Source organism: Natrix helvetica (genome assembly GCF_964273705.1).
Source record: "Natrix helvetica genome assembly, chromosome: 1".
NCBI classification, from domain to species: Eukaryota; Metazoa; Chordata; class Lepidosauria; order Squamata; family Natricidae; genus Natrix; species Natrix helvetica.
The window spans coordinates 356931019-356951094 of NC_138548.1; the positions used below are offsets into that span (position 1 = coordinate 356931019).

Genomic DNA, 20076 nt, shown 5'->3' on the forward strand with positions numbered 1-20076 from the left:
TCACACAGAAGAGAAACCCTTTGAATGTCCTGATTGTGGGAAACGTTTCAGTCAGAATTATCGGCTGGTGAACCACCAGAGGACTCACACAGGAGAGAAACCCTTTGAATGTCCTGATTGTGCGAAATGTTTCAGTCAGAATTATCAGCTGGTGAACCACCAGAGGACTCATACAGGAGAGAAACCCTTTGAATGTCCTGTTTGTGGGGAAACTTTCATTCAGAATTCCTACCTGTTGGAACACCAGAGGACTCACACAGGAGAAAAACCCTTTGAATGTCCTGATTGTGGGAAAATTTTCAGTCATAATTCAAGGCTGGTGATTCATCAGAGGACTCACACAGGAGAGAAACCTTATCAATGTCCTGATTGTGGAAAACGTTTCAGTCGGAATTATCAGCTGGTGAACCACCAGAGGACTCATACAGGAGAGAAACCCTTTGAATGTCCTGTTTGTGGGGAAAGTTTCATTCAGTATTCCTACCTGTTGGAACACCAGAGGACTCACACAGGAGAGAAACCCTTTGAATGTCCTGATTGTGGGAAATGTTTCAGCCAGAATTATCGGCTGATGAAGCACCAGAGGACTCACACAGGAGAAAAACCCTTTGAATGTCCTGATTGTGGGAAATGTTTCAGTCAGAATTCCAGCTTGGTGAAACACCAGAGGACACACTCAGGGGAGAGACCCTTTGAATGTCCTGTTTGTGGGAAAAGTTTCAGTCATAATTCCAGCTTGGTGAACCACCAGAGGACTCACACAGGAGAGAAACCCTTTGAATGTCCTGATTGTGGGAAACGTTTCAGTCAGAATTCCAGCTTGCTGAAACACCAAAGGATTCACACAGGAGAGAAACCCTTTGAATGTCCTGTTTGTGGGAAAAGTTTAAGTCATAATTCAAGCCTGGTGATTCATCAGAGGACTCACACAGGAGAGAAACCCTTTGAATGTTCTGATTGTGGCAAACGTTTCAGTCATAATTCCAGCTTAGTGAAACACCAGAGGACACACTCAGGGGAGAAACCATATGAATGTCTACAGTGTGGGAAACATTTCAGTGAGAATTCCAAATTGGTGAAACACCAGTGGGCTCACACGAGAGAAACAATATGAATATTCACATTGTAGAAAACATTCTGAAAATATTCTGATGTACTGTTACACCAGAGGACTGATACAGGAGTGAAGCCATACGAGACCAACTCTTTTGTGACTATATATTACAATTTGACATCCTCTTCTTATAGGAAAACTGGGCCTCCGCAGAGATTCATTTAGATGGATATCGGGTTAACTCAATCCTGGCTGTCCCAAGCAAGGTTTAGGGGGAGAGCTAAAGGTATTGTGACATTAGTTAATATATCTTTGCAATTTAAATGTGTATCACTGCCACCTTTCCAGCCATGGGTTGTGACTACCTTATTCTTATTTAAACAGGTGGAGATTTTGATTTTTAATAATCTGTATTCCTCCACTTAATAAGAATAATGTGATCAACAAGATTTGGGACAGCAAAGAAGATTTTATTCTTGGCTGCTCAGACAAATACCCCAAAGCAGCAATAATTCGGGGGGGGGGGGACATACACGCTAGAATGGGACCAAATGATCAAGCATTATTTAATCAATTTAAGATCCACTATGATGAGAATGTAACAGGAGAACCCCTGCATTCCACACAATTTAAAGACCCTAAAGCAAATCGGACAGGTTTGTGTGTAAGACAGATGACTGCACATTTGGATCTTTGTATCCTTAATGGGTCCACATGGGGCGACTATCCAGTAGAATATAATCAGGGAGCAGGAAGAAAATCCACAGTTGATTACTGGATAATATCATATGACCTCCTGAAATTCTTACAGAAGATGGAGGTAAACTCACGACTGGAAAGCGATCATGATGCAATACTCCTTACTCTCACATTACACCAGAAATCTCTAAGAGCAGGCACAGCCTACCTACCCAGGTTAGAGAGTCAAAGTACCCAGGTAAAAATTACCGAGTATAAGACGTACCTATTTTTCTGAAAAAAGAGGCTGAAAATATGGGTGCATGTTATACACCGAATACAGCATTTTTTTGCCTCCCGAAGCTCCGCCCCTTCATCAAAATGGCCATGTATACCCTTGTGATGGCTTTCAGAGAGCTCCTGGGGGCTGGGGAGGGCAGAAATGAGCAAAAAATGGGGCATTTTCTCCCCCCCCCACCAGCACTATAAACCTCCATAAGGCTATGCATGCAATTTTTTTGGCAAAAAACATACCCGTTTTCACAAAAAAATGTGCTGTTTTTTGCTCGTTTTTGCCCCACACCCTCCAGGAGCACTCTGCAAGACTCCCCAAGGTTATGCCTTTTTTTGGAAAAAAAGCCAGGCCCGTTTTCATGAAAAACGGGCCGTTTTTGGGAGGTTTGCAGAGTGCGAAAACTTTTTTCCCCCTTTTGGAAACCTCTTTAACTGATTGATGAGAATTACATTGAGAAGTGCTGTACCAGCAGAAACACCTACCTATCTACTGTATTTCTCTCTCTCTCTCTTTCTATTTCTCTCTATCTCTCTCCCTACCTACCTACCTACACACTCTCTCTCTATCCCTTTACCTACCTAACTAACTACTCTCTCTCTCCCTACCTAACTACTGTGTTTCTCTCTCTTTCTCTCCCTATCTATCCCTCTATCTACTACCTACTTTTTTTTTAAATTGCCTTGTCAAAACCTTGATCCGTCTTATACTCCGGTGCATCTTTTACTCCGAAAAATATGGTAAATGGAATGAGAAAAATGCTAAGGAAGTTACCAAAGGCTATTAGTCCCAGAAACCATAGAGCTACGTACATATCTACTAAGGAATAAGTTTGGAAGATCTTACTTAGAGAGGACTGAAACTTTAATTTTAAATTTGAATTCAGTTCTCATTAACAGAAATCATTCCAAAAGGCCGGTTTCAAAGAATAAAAAAATGATTTGATAAAAGATTGCGTGCAACTAAAAAGGATATATAATATAGAGTTCAGGAAAAGTAAAAATGCCCCTTTTGAGATCACACTCACTACTTAAAGCAGCTGAAAGCACAATATAAGAACCTTCTAAAAGAAAAGAAAAGTGCGGCTCTGAAGAAGTCTTGGCATAGATAAATTACGGCAGTCAGGACAAAAAATACATCCCTTTTTTGGTACATAACCAGAGGATTGGGGAAACCTCCCCTACCCCCAACTAATCGGAATCCGATTCATGCCTGGGAAGAATATTTTAGGGAGCTATATCAGACCCTGACTATGTAACTAGGGAGAGCCAAACTAGTTTGGACCAAACTCCTTATTGCCCCCCCCCCCCCCCCCGTTACACCAGAAGAGATATCCCCATTGATCAGAGCCCTAAAGGCTAATAAGGCACATGGTGCTGATCATGTCCTGCCAGAAATAATTAAAAAGAACCCCAGTTGGTGGGCTCCACTTTTAGCATCTCTGTTTACATTTATAGATAAAACAGACCATATGCCAAGAGTTTGGGGAGTAGCAATTATCATACCAATTTATAAAAAAGGTAATAGAAATGACCCAGGCAATTATAGACCCATTAGCGTTCTGAGCGTTATTAGTAAACTGTATGCCAAAAACCTAAACTATAAACTTCAGGATAGGCTAATTTCAGGGGGGATAATCAAAGACAAACAAGCCGATTTTAGAGAAGGAAGATCTACGGTGGATCATATCTTGGTACTCCACCCTTTAGTACAAAAATACATATATAAATCCTCTCTTTTTGTGGCCTTCTTTGATTTTAAGCAGGCCTTTGATTCTATATCCAGGATCATCCTATGGGAGAAATTAAAATGCACCACTATCGCTAAATGCCTCCTCTTCCTCATACAAAAATTGTATGCCAATTCCACTTTGAAAGTGAGGTGCAATCCCCAAGGGAGTTTAACCAGCCCAGTAATGGTACAAAAAGGGGTACGGCAGGGTTACATCCTGTCTCCCTCCCTCTTTAACTTCGATATTAATCCCCTGATTGATCTCTTACAGAACCCTGATTTCCACCCTCCTAACCTAGCACAACGCAAAATTCCAATTGTCTTATATGCTGATGATGCCGCTATTATTTCACAAACTCCTATAGGACTGAAGAGAGCAATTAGGGCAACACTCGGCTATTGCAGGCAAAACAAGCTGGTCCTTAACTTTGATAAATCAAAAATTTTAGTTTTTGCTAAAAGACCTAGCCAATACCCCTGGAAAATAGAAGAACATAGTTTGGAACAAGTTAGAACATTTAAATACCTTGGGGTGGTTTTCCACTCGCAAGGGACATGGAAGGCACACCTGGATCATACATTGCATGCAACCAATAGGTCCTCAAACGCAATTAAACACTTCTTTTACACAGGCAGAGGTCACTTAGTACCTGCTGCCTTAAAACTTTGAGGCCAAAACATTGGCACAAATTCTATATGGGGCACAAACAGGAATCCTTGCAAAGAAAGACTTGCTAGAAAACATACAAACCAAATTCCTGCGAGCCGTCTTAGCTGCACCCAAAGGAACTCCAAATGCCCAGTTAAGAATTGAGACAGGCATGCCTCAAATTCAGGTAAGAGTGTGGAAGATGATGATCATTCATTGGCTTAAAATGCATTTCTTTCCAGAGGGACTGTCCCCACTAGTGTTGACTGACAACTTCCCCTCCCCCTGGAAACAGGCAATTGATCACAAGCTGGGCTCTTATGGGTTCTCACCAGTATTCTTAATGTCTCTAGGCTTTCATCAAGCAAAGCAAGTAGTAATCAATAGAATGAAGGACATGGAGTTCCAAGAAGAACTAAATAGGTTGCCTTTCCACAGCAGGGACAGAATCAAACAGGGTGTGTGGGAATTGGCAAGATATCTAAATGACCTGATCTTCCCAAAACAAAGAATAGCTTTCTTCAGAGCCAGATTTAGCATTCTTCCTTCAGCACTCCTCCAGGGCAGGTATAAGAGAACACCAATAGCAGAACGGGTTTGTATATGTGGTAAAGAAGTTGAAGATATCTCACATGTTCTATTACACTGTGAGCTATACAGAGTTTGTAGGTCTGCACACATTCTCCCCTTAGAGAGATTGCCAGGGAGGGCAAGCAATTTTTATGTAGTGTTTCTTCTCAAGGACATTAACCCCGTTACCACGTATGCAGTGGCAAAGTTCTGTACTGCTGCAATGTCCACAACAAAAAAATTGGTTATAGAAGTATAGTTGTCATCTTGTACCAATTTGGACATATCTCTATCAATTTCTGGACCATTGTATTTACTCCCATACTTATCAGCTTTTCACCCAGGTAAACCAGGGAGCTACCCGAACAATTTGAGAACATATATGTTATTATCCACTTTTAACGTCAATAGTTTTTAATTATATTTTAATGTCAGTACTTTTTAACATATTGTAAAAAGTAATGCGTATTGCTGGTCTTTGACCATAATAAAGATTTATACTTATACTGTGTTACAGTTGTGATTGGAGAGAGAAAATGGAAGATATAAATTTGATAAAGATGTAGTGTGATGTTGTGGTTTTTGGGGGGGAAGGGGGGGCGGTTCTCAAGCCTTTTCCTCTCCACAGGATCCCTCCAAGCTTTGACCTCTCCCACAGGTTCCATATAGGCATTTCTTTCCTCCACAAAGTCCCACTGACCTTTCCCCACAAGGTCCCCACAGGTCTCCCCCCCCTCCCGCTGCATCCTCGCAATCCTTAGGCATAACTTCCACCCCACCAGGCCTCACAGCCTCCTCTTCCATACCCTTTGAAGGTCTCCGAACCTCAAGTTGGTGAAAAAGGCCAGGATACGTATCCTAGGGCCACATGGCTATGTCCTGGAAGCAGCCATTTTTTTCAGTGTGCCTGGGATCTAACCCTGGGCCATGTGATGGAGTTGTGTAAGCAACTGCCATTTTGTCACACCTGCCTCTAGGCAAAAATGGCGGTTGCTTCTGTGTCATTTTCACACAGGAGAGGGAGAATGCTTTATCTCAAGCAGCTGAGATAATGGCAGGAGGCTCATTCACAATAACTATTTATTTAAACGTTAACAATTAAACTAACAGCATGCCTCTGTCTGACAGCTATTTATACCTCCGGCTGTATAATATAATTATATTATATCCTCCCAAAGGAGAAATGGAGAAACATACTTTGAAAGAAAGAAAACAGTCTTTCTTAATAGCCCCCAGCAGATATTTTGTGTTCATTAAGAAAGACTGGGTGAGGCTATTCACAAGTAAAAGACCTTCATCTCCAGTAATGGGATTAAAATTTACATTCTCCACCACCCAAATTCTAAGAACAGGAGTCTGTACAGATTCTCAGCCATCCAGACCATGGTTGTCCCAAAGGTGCTTTTTCAGGAGGGAACTGGGCTTTCTTGTTTATTTTTTCTTTTGAAGATGTTTCCCTTCTCATCTAGGACGCTTCTTCAGCTCTGACAAGATTCTATTCCCCACTAACCTGTCAGTGCTGAAGAAGCTTCTTGGAGGAGAAGGGAAACATCTTCAAAAGAAAAAACAAAGAGAAAAGTCCACTTGCCTTCTAAAAAAGCACCTTTGGCACATCTAAGAACAGGACATAATAGGATTAACCCATCACCATTAGAATAGCAAAAGACACAGAGCTCTCAGTACATTGCACAACCCCAGCAGCATCACAGAAACCTATAAAGATCCATCCTCCCATTCAACCAGCCGGTCAGCTGCCCTGGAACCACAGTCTGGTTCTGCTCATCAATAAACGGACCCCCTTTCTTAAGCAGCCTCCATTTCATTCCAGCTTGGAACTAGGCCTGGATTTTCCTTCTAACAGGATGTGGAGCAGGTTTTTTTTTTTTAATCTCCACAGAGATAAACGCTAAAAAAAGATCAGGAATCTGTAGATCAGGTTTTTTTTACAAAGTAGCCCCCTCCAAGGATTTTGCCCAAGGTGTCTGGCTCGGAATAATCAAGGGGAAAATCTACGTCCTCTGGAAATTGGGAAGGTTGCTCAGAACAATTCTTTAGGCCCTGCAAGAATGAAGATAAAAAGATACTACAGGTAATCCTTGACATGCAACCATAATTGATCTGGGCTGACACAGAAAAGAAAGGGGGGCAGCCTATTCTTCAAAGCTCCTGAGAGCAGGAGAAGAAGGAAGAGAGGGAGACACATCAGAAAGGGATCCAAGCTGGAGTTAAGGAGAAACTTCCTGTCAGTGAGAACAATTGATCAGTGGAAATGCTTTGTCTCCAGAAGTTGCAGCTGCTCCATCGGAGGAGCTTTCTAAGAGGAGACTGCAGAGCCATTTCTTCGGAATAGCATTGGGGTCCCTGCTTGGAGAATTGGTCCCTTCCAACTCTTATGCTGTAAGAACTTCATGAACGTTTAGGGCTCAGCCTGTAGCTGATCTTCACAAGTGTCACATTTCATTATTTCACTTGCATCTGTTGCAAAGGTCGGTTGGTAGGAGTGGAAAATGACTTGATGGCATGTAATCAGTGCAAACCTCTTGCAAACGCCTTAATAGGCAGAGACGGGACGAGCCTGTTTTACTCCCTCCTATCGGGAGGTGGCGGTCAGATAGGCAACATTGGCGTCTAGAAAGCCGTGGAGGCATCTGGGATTGAACTTTAAGGAGTTAAAACCATCAAGTGCCGCATTGCTAGAAAGGAGGGGAGAGTACAGGATCTACTGGATCGCAGACGGGAGGAAGAGAAGCCGAGAAGCTGAGTCGAAGCAGCAGCAGCTGGTGGGTGAGTTGAGGGCAGGTTGGAGGAGAGGCTGGGAGCAAGAAAGGCTGCTTGATTTCCTCCGCAGCGTAGAAGCAGAGACGCAACTGGAAGAAAGACAAACGCAGTTGCTTGTGACCTTGGCGATCCTGCAGCCCAACCCCCTGCTCAAGCATGAGAACCTAGACCAAATGGCTCTCCAGTATCTCCTTCCAAGCCTCCAGGGAGGAGCTCCCACAACTTGGGAAGGGAAGCCGTCCCACTGGTCGCTGTCAGGAGATTTCTTCTTATTTCTAGGATGCTTCTCTCTTTCGTTGGTTTCCATCCATTGCTTCTTGTCTTGCCTTCTGGGGCTTTGGAGAAGTTAATCTTCTCTTCTTTCTGGCAGCACTTCAAGTATTGGAACATGTCACCTCTAGTCCTTCTTTTCACCAAGACTGAACATACCCAATTCATATAACTGTTCTTCATGTGTTTCCACTTCAAGCCCCCAGTCATATTTGTTGCCCTTTTGTGTCTTCTCTTCAAGCCTTCCTGTTCCTAAGTATTAAATCCAGTATAGCTGACCCTCTAATTATCTTTTGCATGACAGAGTTGTCAGGTTCCTCGGGAACCTTTAAGAAGCAACTGGACAGCCATTTATCCAGAATAGTATGGGCTCTCCTGACCTAGCAGTGAGTTAGTCTGGGACTGTGATGATGAACCTATGGCACCCGGGGTGACAGGTTGCATGCAGAGCCATTTGTTAGGGCATGTGAGGCGCTGTCTTGTCAGCTGACTTCAGACTTGGGTGGGACAGGGAAATCTTCAGGGGGTGAAAAACCACTGAAAATAAATCCTCTGGTGGGAGGGGAGGCCGTTTTCACTCTCTCCAGGTTCCTAGAAAGCCTCTGGAGCCTGGGGAGGGCAAAAATTGGGTGCATCACACGTCAAAAGCAAGGGGGAGGGCGGCAGTCATGCTCATAGAATTATGGCCACGCACGGCCCCCATTGAAGTCCCCCCACTTTTGGCACGTGATGGAAAAAATGTTAGCCATCACTGGTCTAGAGTCTAGATCTAGAAAATCTCCAAGATCCCTTCCAACTCTGTTGTTCTGATATGGACCTGCTGGTTTTTTGGCAATAATATTGGAAATCCCCAGAAACCACTGGGGATTTTTTTCTTTTTTGTTTCCATGTCTAGCCAACAAGGATGGCATTTGCCTATTGGTGCCTCATCCGTGTATAAATTTGGATCAACTGTGCTTAAACTAGCACCTTTTTTTAAAAAAATGGTTTCAGAATCTTTGAGATGTTCAGCTGTATAGAAAGTCCTCATTTACCATTTTTTCCCTGAGCCTTCAAAGTTACAATAGCACTGTAAAGGCACATATACATCGGCTCCACAAATTAGTGCTGATTGTAGCACTTCTTCAGTGACCTCAACAAATCAACAGTTTCTGTGGTTATGAAGGTGCAAGAACAATTTGGGTTCTGTCAACTGGTGCACATTTATGATGGTTTCAGCATCCCACCCTTGGGATCCCTATTTGTGACCTTCCCAGCTAGGTTCTTGTCAAGCAAAATCAGTAGTGATGTCAGCAGGAAGTTGCCAGCCACAGTCAGGTGAAATTGTCTTTAACAACCCACAGTGATTTGCTTAGCAACTGCAGAGAAATAGATGTAAGTTGGCACTGTCCTATGATATGCTTCCTGATCAGGCTGCTTAGTGACAGAGATGCCTTTACCAAATGCAGTCAGTAAGTGAGGACTGCTTCATAGGAATGTCACCAGAGTGGTTGTGGACAGTATTTTCTGCCCTTACTTGGAACTGAGGACTTCCATGGCAAAACTGGTGCTTTAAATCTTGCAGAGTCTTTAGGCATCATTTTATCAGTTAAAGCCCCCACATGACTAAAATTAGCACAGAAGGTTTGACTGCAACTATTTTGGGTTTTGGGACAGCTTTCAGGCTGAAAACACATGGATTTTCCACGTATATACATATTTGGTATAGAGCTCCCTGCTTGAGCAGGGGGTTGGACTAGAAGAGTGGTGGGCAACCTTTTTTTTCAACTGAGCCAAATCTCGCCAAAACCACGATTGAAATTTATTTTGAGAGCCACATTTTTAAAACCGAAAATACATATTTATTATTGTATTTATTATTGTATTATTATTATTATTATTATTATTATTATTATTATTATTATTATTATTATTACTATAGGATGGTACACTGTTTTTAGTTTCAATAAACTCTGGCATTTGAAGCACGCAAGTTTTAAAGCTGTCAAGTTACAAGATCCTTGCATCCCTAACCCTTTAGGAAAAAAAACCCAAGTGGTCTTCAAACCTGACAGCTTTAAGACTTGTGGACTTCAACTCCCAGAATTCCTCCTCCAGTCATGTTGGCTCAGGAACTCTGGCATTGAAGCATGCAAGTCTTAAAGCTGTCAAGTTGCAAGACCCTCGCACCCCCAACCCTTTAGAAAAAAACCCCCAGTGTCTTCAAACCTGACAGCTTGAAGACTTGTGGACTTCAACTCCCAGAATTCTGAGAATTGAAGTCCACCAAGGGCATCAATCATATTAGCCCAGGGATCTGCAAAATTGGCTCTTAAGACTGGTGGACTTCAACTCCCAGAATTCTGAGAATTGAAGTCCACCAGTCTTAAAACAGCCAACTTTGCAGACCTCTGTGTTAGCCCAAAGCCTGGCGCTGGGCGGGCCTTGCTCCCCCATTGGTGGAGCCCCAAGAAGCGAGGAGGGAGAAAAAGAGACGGAGGCCAAGGAGCTTCCCCCCCCCGCCCCCTCCCAGCAAAAATCTAACCGGGGAGCAGGGCGGGCAGTAGCAAATTAGCCGATCACGCCACGTGGGCAGTAGCAAATTAACCGATCACGCAGCGTGATCGGCTAATTTGCTACTGCCCGCCCGGCTCCCCGGTTAGATTTTTGCTGGGAGGGGCGGGGGGAAGCTCCTTAGCCTCCGTTTCTTTTTCTGCCTCCTCGCTTCTCGTCCCCACCCGACTTCAGGATCCTCCCTAATCATTGTGGGTCGAAAAGAAAAAAGGGAAAGGGGCGCTTGTTTTGAAGTGCCCGAGAGGAGGGAGGGGAGCGGGCGCCCGGCACACAGAAGAGCCGCATTAAAATGTGTAAAGAGCCGCGTGTGGCTCGCGAGCCGCGGCTTGCCGACCACTGGACTAGAAGACCTCCAAGGTCCCTTCCATCTGTAATTCTTTTATATCTTTCCATTGTTCAAGCATTATATTACATCCAAAGTTCTTTGCCCACTAAATCGTACAATGCTTTACATACTCATTCTGCAAGTTCAATGTCAGGGTTCCAAGTAAAACCTTCAACCAATGAAGACTCCAAGGCAGGCAATTCCTCAAAGTTCCAATCTATTGAAGACGTCATACTGGCACATCTGGGAAAACCTGAATCTGAAAGCTTCCGGTTTTCCACATTCAAAAAAAGTCAGAGTTCCATCCCCTGCACCAACATGTCCATCACATGATCCAATCACTCCACTGTCCCAAGTGGAGACATCCCCAGTCACGCCTATTCCGCTGCAGGCTGACTCCCAGAAAAAAGAATTTTTATGGCTATATATGTCAAACCAGCTCACAATCCCCCCTCCCTCCTGATTTCCCAGGCACTAAATGGGCAGCCCTGAAAATCCAAAAGAAAAGATGGGTCCCAGGGCTGACATTCAATTTCAATAGCAGTTTATAAATCTTAGTAATAATATGTTCAAACATTCACTTCCACTTCATTTTTCACCAAATTGTATCCATTGCTCTTTTTTCTAGTTCAAATATTTCTTTCAATTGTAAATATAAAAATCAATGGCAAACATCCTTCTGATTCAATACAATACAATACGACCAGAACTGAATGCAGTATTCCAAGTGTGGCCTTACCAAGGCATTATAAAGTGGTATTAACACTTCACGTGATCTTGATTCTATCCCTCTGTTGATGCAGCCTAGGACTGTGTTGGCTTTTTTGTCAGCTGCTTCACACTGCTGGCTCATATTTAAATGGTTGTCCACTAGAACTCCAAGATCCCTCTCACGGTTAGTACTATTGAGCACAGTACCACCTATACTGTACCTATGCATTCCGTTTTTGTTGCCTAAATGTAGAACCTTACTCTTTTCACTATTGAATTTCATTTTATTAGATAGTGCCCAATGTTCAAGTTTGTCAAGATCCTTCTGTATCTTAAGCCTATCTTCTGGAGTGTTGGCTATTCCTGCCAGCTTGGTGTCATCTGCAAAATTGATGAGTTCCCCATTTATTCCCTCATCCAAATCATTGATGAAGATGTTGAAGTGTACTGGGCCTAAAACAGAGCCTTGGGGTACTCCACTGCATACTTCCCTCCATGTAGATGCAGTTCCATTGAGGACTACACGTTGAGTGCGGTTGGTCAGCCAGTTACGAATCCATCTGGTGGTGATGCTGTCTAACCCACATTCTTCTACTTTATCCAGTAGTAGGTTATGGTCTACCTTATCAAAAGCCTTACTGAAGTCCAAGTAAACTATATCAACGGCATTCCTCTGGTCCACTAATTTTGTCACATTATCAAAGAATGTAATAAGATTAGTCTGGCATGATCTGTTTTTGACAAATCCATGTTGGCTTTTGGCTATTACTTTGTTTGCTTCTAGGTGTTCGCAAATTTGTTGCTTGATTATTTTTTCAGAATCTTTCCTGGTATTGAGGTCAGGCTGATAGGTCTGTAGTTTCCTGGATCTAATTTTTTCCCTTTTTTGAAGATGGGAACCACATCAGCTCTTTTCCAGTCTTCTGGCAGTTCTCCGGTGTTCCAGGATCTCTGAAAGATATAATTCAGTGGTTCTGAGATCTCATCTGCTAGTTCCTTCAGAACCCTGGGGTGTAATCCATCCGGTCCTGGTGATTTGAACTCGTCTAGGGTAGACAGGTGCTCACTTACCATTTTCTTCCCCATTTCAATTTGTGTTCCTAATCTGAATTTTGTGGTGCTGCTTTTGATAGATTGGACTGTTTTATCCCTTTGTGTAAAGACAGATGCAAAACATGAGTTAAATAGTTCTGCTTTCTCCCTGTTGCTTGTCACCTTCTTGCCACTTTCTCCTAACAATGGACCAATTGTTTCCTTAACTTTTTTCTTGTTTTTAACATGTTGGAAGAAGCTTTTTTTGTTAATTTTTACTTTTGTGGCAAGCCTTTCTTCATTGTGAGCCTTAGCTTTCCTCACTTCATCTTTACAGGCTCGGGCTATTTGCTGATATTCTGCCTTAGTTATGTCCCCCTCCTTCCACTTTTTATACTTACCTTTTTTGTCTTTCAGTTTGTCAGATAGTTCTTTATGCAGCCATGCTGGTTTCTTTTGGGAGCTGTTATTTTTCTTCTTCATTGGTATTGTGCTAGACTGGGCTTTTGTAATCTCATTTTTCAAAATTTCCCAAGCTTCTTGAGTTGTTTTCCCCTTGAGGATTCTCATCCATGGAATTCTTCCCAAGCTCTCTCTAAGTTGATTGAAATTAGCTTTCTTAAAGTCCAAGACTCTAGTTTGACTTTGTTCCACTACTTGTGTTTGGATAATGTTGAATTCCAATATTGCATGGTCACTTGCCCCCAGGGTTCCTATGGCTTCAACACCTTCTATCATTTCCTCTCTGTTAGTGAGAATTAAGTCCAATATGGCTGATCCCCTTGTTCCCTTCTCTACATTTTGGAAAACAAAGTTGTCTGCTAGGTTTGTTAGGAACCTGTTGGATCTTCCACTTGGTGCAGAGTTTGTTTCCCAGTTGATGTCAGGGTAGTTAAAATCTCCCATTACTATTGTGGTGTGCTTCCTACATACCTTAGTTAGCTGACTAGCAAAAAGTTCATCTACTTCCTCTGCTTGGTTGGGTGGCCTGTAGTATAGTTTGGAGAGTCACTCACTCTTTTTGCCACAAAACAACAAGCATCAAAGTACAATTTCAAATCTGGTCAACTCAAACTTCTATCCTTACCACCTTGCAATAATTTATGTTTAATTTTTGGCTTTTTTCCTTGCCATATAAACCTAGAGATGTCCATCTGCCATTATTTAAATTGAGTTTCAGTTATAATATTTAAAGTGTTAAAGAGAAATAACATATTTGGTAAAACATTTATCTGAATTACAGAGATTCTATCCAATAATTGCAGTATGAAGAATTTGTGATGGACCCAAATCAACAAGTGTATTTTATGATTCAATGTATATTTGAACTTGCATATCCGTAATCTTCGCCTGGTGCGCCAATTGCGCCCCCTTCTGGACCGTGATGCCCTACGCACAGTCACTCATGCACTGGTGACGTCTCGCCTGGACTACTGTAACGCTCTCTACATGGGGCTTCCCTTGGGACGCGCCCGAAGACTGCAGCTAGTCCAGAACGCAGCCGCGCGGGTAGTCATGGGGAGTACTAGGTACTCCCACGTAACACCTCTCCTGCGCGAGCTGCACTGGCTGCCTGTAGTCTTTCGGGTGCGTTTCAAGGTTCTGATCACCATCTTTAAAGCGCTCCATGGCATAGGGCCTAGTTACCTGCGGGATCGCATCTTCCCACATACATCCCTGCGGCCAATTCGCTCTCACAGGGAGGGCCTTCTCCTGGTGCCGTCCACGAGGCAATGCCAACGGGCGACACCGAGGAGTAGGGCCTTCTCTGTGATGGGCCCAACCCTCTGGAATGACCTCCCCCCCGACATTAGAACCACTACTGACCTCCGCTCCTTCCGACAGAAACTGAAGACACACCTGTTCCGACTGGCTGGTCTGGCATAATTTATAACGTCTACCTCCTGGCATACACATTCTTACTGGTTTTTAGAGGGGTAGTGTTTTAAATTTAACCGGATATGACATTGGGATTTTAAATTTTGTATCGATTTATTTATTTAGCTGTACAGTTTGGCATATTTTATCCTCCTCTTATACACGTATTTATGTAGTTATTACTATGTTTTAATTTGTTGTATTTTGATACGGACTGTACACCGCCCCGAGTCCCTTTCGGGAGAGGGGGCGGTATATAAACGCTAATAAATAATAATAATAATAATAATAATTCAATGTGTCAAATGAATCATAACTAACTTTAGAAGCTATTTCAGCCTTTTAGCATGTTTGCTTTTTACTTGTAATGTGTACTTTTTCCCATCTTCTGCAACAAATTTATAATGACTTTAAACTTACACTTTTATTTAAATCTTACAGATGAAGAGGATACCAATATAAGCGCTCTGGGACAACTGAGAATAACCAGCAATTTGAAAATGAAAGCAAATTGACCCTTCAGAAAAGCACACAATTCTTCTCTTCCCCCACCTGGTGAGAGACAAAGGGGAGAAAATCCAGAAGAGATTTCAAATTGGAAAAAGTAGAGTATGCAGAACTCAACAACAGATTACATGAAAAGAGCAAAGGAGATAATTTTTTCCATTTAGAAAAAAAGGGAAATATCTAGACGTGACTGAGGAGGAAAAAGACAATTGGATAGCCACAAAAAGTAGATAGTAATGCAGGCCTTGCCCTTTGAGGAAGAAAACAGTAGCTTCAATCAAAGGTCCATGCAACAAAAGATACATATTTTTGACCTCTTCAAGAACCTCAAGGGTGGAAACACTCCATAGATATGCCTGTTGTGGGAAAAGCACACGTAGTAAATCACATATCATGCATAAGAGGATCCAATCTGGAGGAAAGCCATACAAATTATCCGTAAGTGGGAAAAGATTTAGATTAGCTCCCTTGTGTTTCATGAAAGGACCCACATAGGAGAGAAGCCCTATAACTGCTCCCAATGCAGTAAACGCTTTTGCAAGCATAGCAACTTGACAATACATCAGAGGAGTCACACGAGGGGAAAACCATTTGAATGTGTTGATTGTTGGAAAACTTTCAGTCAGAATTCCAAGCTGGTGGTACACTGGAGAATGCACACAGGAAAGAAATCATATAACTGTCCTGATTGTGAGAAATGTTTCATTACAAATTCCCAGCTGGTGATACACCAGAGGACTCACACAAGAGAGAAACAGTTTGAATGTCCTGATTGTGGGAAACGTTTCAGTCAGAATTCTGAGCTGATGAACCACCAGAGGACTCACACAGGAGAGAAACCCTTTGAATGTTCTGATTGTGGCAAACGTTTCAGTCGAAATTTCAATTTGGTTCAACACCAGAGGACTCATACAGGAGAGAAACCCTTTGAATGTCCTGACTGTGGGGTAGGTTTCAGTCAAAATTCAAGCCTGGTGAATCATCAGAGCATTCACACAGGAGAGAAACCCTTTGAATGTTCTGATTGTGGGAAACGTTTCAGCCAGAATTCAAGCCTGGTGACGCACAAAACGACTCACACAGGGGAGAAACCCTTTGAATGTCCTGATTGTGGGAAACGTTTCAGCCAGAATTCCAGGCTGGTGGAACACCAGTGGAATCACACAGGAGAGAAACCCTTTGAATGTCCTGATTGTGGGAAACGTTTCAGTCAGAATTATCGGCTGGTGAACCACCAGAGGACTCACACAGGAGAGAAACCGTTTGAATGTCCTGATTGTGCAAAATGTTTCAGTCAGAATTATCAGCTGGTTAACCACCAGAGGACTCATACAGGAGAGAAACCCTTTGAATGTCCTGTTTGTGGGGAAAGTTTCATTCAGAATTCCTACCTGTTGGAACACCAGAGGACTCACACAGGAGAGAAACCCTTTGAATGTCCTGATTGTGGGAAAATTTTCAGTTATAATTCAAGGCTGGTGATTCATCAGAGGACTCACACAGGAGAGAAACCCTATCAATGTCCTGATTGTGGGAAATGTTTCAGTCGGAATTATCGGCTGGTAAACCACCAGCGGACTCATACAGGAGAGAAACCCTTTGAATGTCCTGTTTGTGGGGAAAGTTTCATTCAGTATTCCTACCTGTTGGAACACCAGAGGACTCACACAGGAGAGAAACCCTTTGAATGTCCTGATTGTGGGAAATGTTTCAGCCAGAATTATCGGCTGTTGAAGCACCAGAGGATTCACACAGGAGAAAAACCCTTTGAATGTCCTGATTGTGGGAAACGTTTCAGCCAGAATTATCGGCTGATGAAGCACCAGAGGACTCATACAGGAGAGAAGCCCTTTGAATGTCCTGATTGTGGGAAACGATTCAGTCATAATTCCAGGTTGGTGAAACACCAGAGGACACACTCAGGGGAGAAACCATATGAATGACTACAGTGTGGGAAACATTTCAGTGAGAATTCCAAATTGGTGAAACACCAGTTGGCTCACACGAGAGAAACAATATGAATATTCAGATTGTAGAAAACATTTCAGTCCGAATTCTGATCTACTGATACACCAGAGGACTGATACAGGAGTGAATCCATACGAATGTCCAGGTTGTGGAAATAGTTTCACTTACAGTTCTGACCTAGTGAAACACCAGAGAAGTCACACAGGAGAGAAATTGTATGAATGTCCAAAGTATACAAAAAGTTTCAGTCCTAATTTCAACCTGGTGAACCACCAAAGGACCCACACAGGAGAAAAACCTTTGAATGTCCTGATTGTGGGAACAGTTTTAGTCAGAATTCACACTTGGTGGTACATTGGATGACTCATACAGGAGAAAAGCCATACAAGTGTCCAGATTGTGGGAAAAGTATCAGTCAGCTGTCCAACCTGGTGATATACTAGAGAACTCACACAGGAGAGAAACCCTTTGGATGTCTGGATTGTGCAAAAAGTCACCGTTTTAACCTGGTGAGACACCAGAGGATACATACAGGAGAGAAACCGTACAAACGACCTATCAGTAATGTAGGTTTACACACAGGAGAGAAAATCAAGGAAATCCACATTAGGCAAAAGTTGATGAGTTTAGAGAAGGCTTAAATTTCATTTCTGATCTGTCATTGGAAGTGAAGGTGAAAAAATGGCTATTTAAGTTCTGTCCTTATTCATTTTATTAAAAAATATCTCAGAGGTACAGCTGGGTGTGGGTGGAGCTGCAGCTAGTGCAGCTGGAGCGTGTTTGCAGTAGTGCCTCCCGGTTTTATTTTATTTTATCAATTTTTAGTACTCCCATTGGATCCTTTTACAGAAGACTTGGTTAAAACTCCCATACGCAGGATAAGGAAGAGGAAAAGAACAAAGAGCCAAAGAAACAGTTAAAGAGTCGGATAAAAAGTGGCAGTCCACTCAGAAAAACAGTCCCTCCCCAGACAAGGCAACGAAAGGGAAATGTAATAATAGAGAATCTGTAGAAGAGGTCAGGAAAGCATCTCTCCCCCCCCCCCCAATTACAACAATCACTACAAACCCAACGGATTGCTTTTAGAATTCATATGAACGGACCTAATTACGGATATTGGAATACCAGAAGTGCAATACTAAATTCCCTAAGCCAGCTTCTTCACTGTCACAGGGGTCTGATTGATCTTCATGCTGTGGAGTGGCTCCCTGAGGCCCCAAATTGGAAGCAGATTTTCCTGTCTTTCAAACAGCCCACCATACCACAGATGCTATTCCCCTAGGAAGGAAGGAAGGAAGGAAGGAAGGAAGGAAGGAAGGAAGGAAGGAAGGAAGGAAGGAAGGAAGGAAGGAAGGAAATGGGAAAGAAGAAAAGGAAAGGAAAAAGGAAAGGAAATGGAAAAGAAGGAAAGGAAAAAGGATAGGAAATGGGAAAGAAGAAAGGAAAGGAAAAGAGAAAGGGAAGGGAAGGGAAAAGAAAAAAAGAAGAGAAAAGGAAATAAGGAAAGGAAAAGAGAAAGGAAAGAAAGGAAAGGAAATGGCAAAGAAGGAAAAGGAAAAGAGAAAGGAAAGGAAAAGAATGAAAGGAAAAAGGAAAGGAAATGGAAAAGAAGGAAAGGAAAAAGGATAGTAAATGGGAAAGAAGAAAGGAAAGGGAAGGGAAAGAGAAAGGAAAGGGAAGGGAAAAGAAAAAAGAAGGGAAAAGGAAATAAGGAAAGGGAAAGAGAAAGGAAAGAAGAAAGGAAAGGAAATAGCAAAGAAGGAAAAGGAAAAGAGAAAGGAAAGAAAAGGAAAAGAGAAAGGAAAGGAAATGGAAAAGAAGGAAAGGAAAAAGGAAAGGAAATGGAAAAGAAGGAAAGGAAAGGAGAAATGAAAGGAAAAGGAAAAGGCTAATAAGGCACCTGGTGCTGATAATGTCCTGCCAGAAATAATTAAAAAGAACCCCGGTTGGTGTGCTCCACTTTTAGCATCTCTGTTTACATTTATAGATAAAACAGGCCATATGCCAAGAGATTAGGGAGTAGCAATTATCATACTAATTTATAAAACAGGTAATAGAAATGACCCAGGCAATTATAGACCCATTAGTCTTCTGAGTGTTATTAGTAAACTGTATGCCAAACACCTAAACTATAAACTTCAGGATAGGCTAATTTCAGGGGGGATAATCAAAGATGAACAAGCCGGTTTTAGAGAAGGAAGATCTACGGTGGATCATATCCACCATTTAGTGCAAAAATACATATATTTAAAAAATCCTCTCTTTTTGTGGCCTTCCTTGATTTTAAGCAGGCCTTTGATTCAATATCCAGGATCACCCTCTGGGAGAAATTAAAATGCACCACTATCGCTAAATGCCTCCTCTTCCTCATACAAAAATTGTATGTCAATTCCACTTTGAAAGTGAGGTGCAATCACCAAGGGAGTTTAACCTGCCCAGTAAGGGTACAAAAAGGAGTACGGCAGGGTTACATCCTGTCCCCCTCCCTCTTTAACTTTGATATTAATCCCCCGATTGATCGCTTACAGAACCCTGATTTCTACCATCCTAACCTAGCACAATGCAAAATTCCAATTCTCTTATATGCTGATGATGCCGCTATTAATTCACAAACTCCTATAGGACTGAAGAGAGCAATTAGGGCAACACTCGGCTATTGTAGGCAAAACAAGCTGGTCCTTAACTTTGATAAATCAAAAATTTTAGTTTTTGCTAAAAGACCTAGCCAATACCCCTGGAAAATAGAAGGACATAGCTTGGACAGGTTAGAACATTTAGATACCTTGGGGTGGTATTCCACTCGCAAGGGACATGGAAGGCACACCTGGATCATACATTGCAGGAAACCTATAGGTCCTCAAACGCAATTAAACACTTCTTTTACACAGGTGGAGGGCAGTTAGTACCTGCTGCCTTAAAACTTTTTGAGGCCAAAACACTGGCACAAATTCTATATGGGGCATAAACAGGAATCCTTGCAAAGAAAGACTTGCTAGAAACCATACAAACCAAATTCCTGCGAGCCATTTTAGCTGCACCCAAAGGAACTCCAAATGCCCAATTAAGAATTGAGACAGGCA

The 20076-nt window shown here is 42.4% G+C and overlaps 1 protein-coding gene across 3 annotated transcripts in view; it reads left to right on the forward strand.

Annotated features, from left to right (window-relative positions):
• LOC309384264 (uncharacterized protein) overlaps positions 1-18321 on the forward strand; it is a 65096-nt gene extending 46775 nt beyond the window's left edge. For 2 of the 3 annotated variants that reach the window (XM_081937543.1, XM_081937544.1), the window contains exon 5: positions 15513-18321. In XM_081937543.1, the coding sequence (XP_081793669.1) occupies positions 15682-16971 (1290 nt within the window). In that variant the 5' untranslated portion in view covers positions 15513-15681 and the 3' untranslated portion in view covers positions 16972-18321. Of the gene's footprint in view, positions 1-15126 lie in introns of all 3 variants that reach the window. The other variant, XM_081937542.1, reaches the window with a different exon arrangement.
• The last annotated feature ends 1755 nt before the right edge of the window (positions 18322-20076 follow it).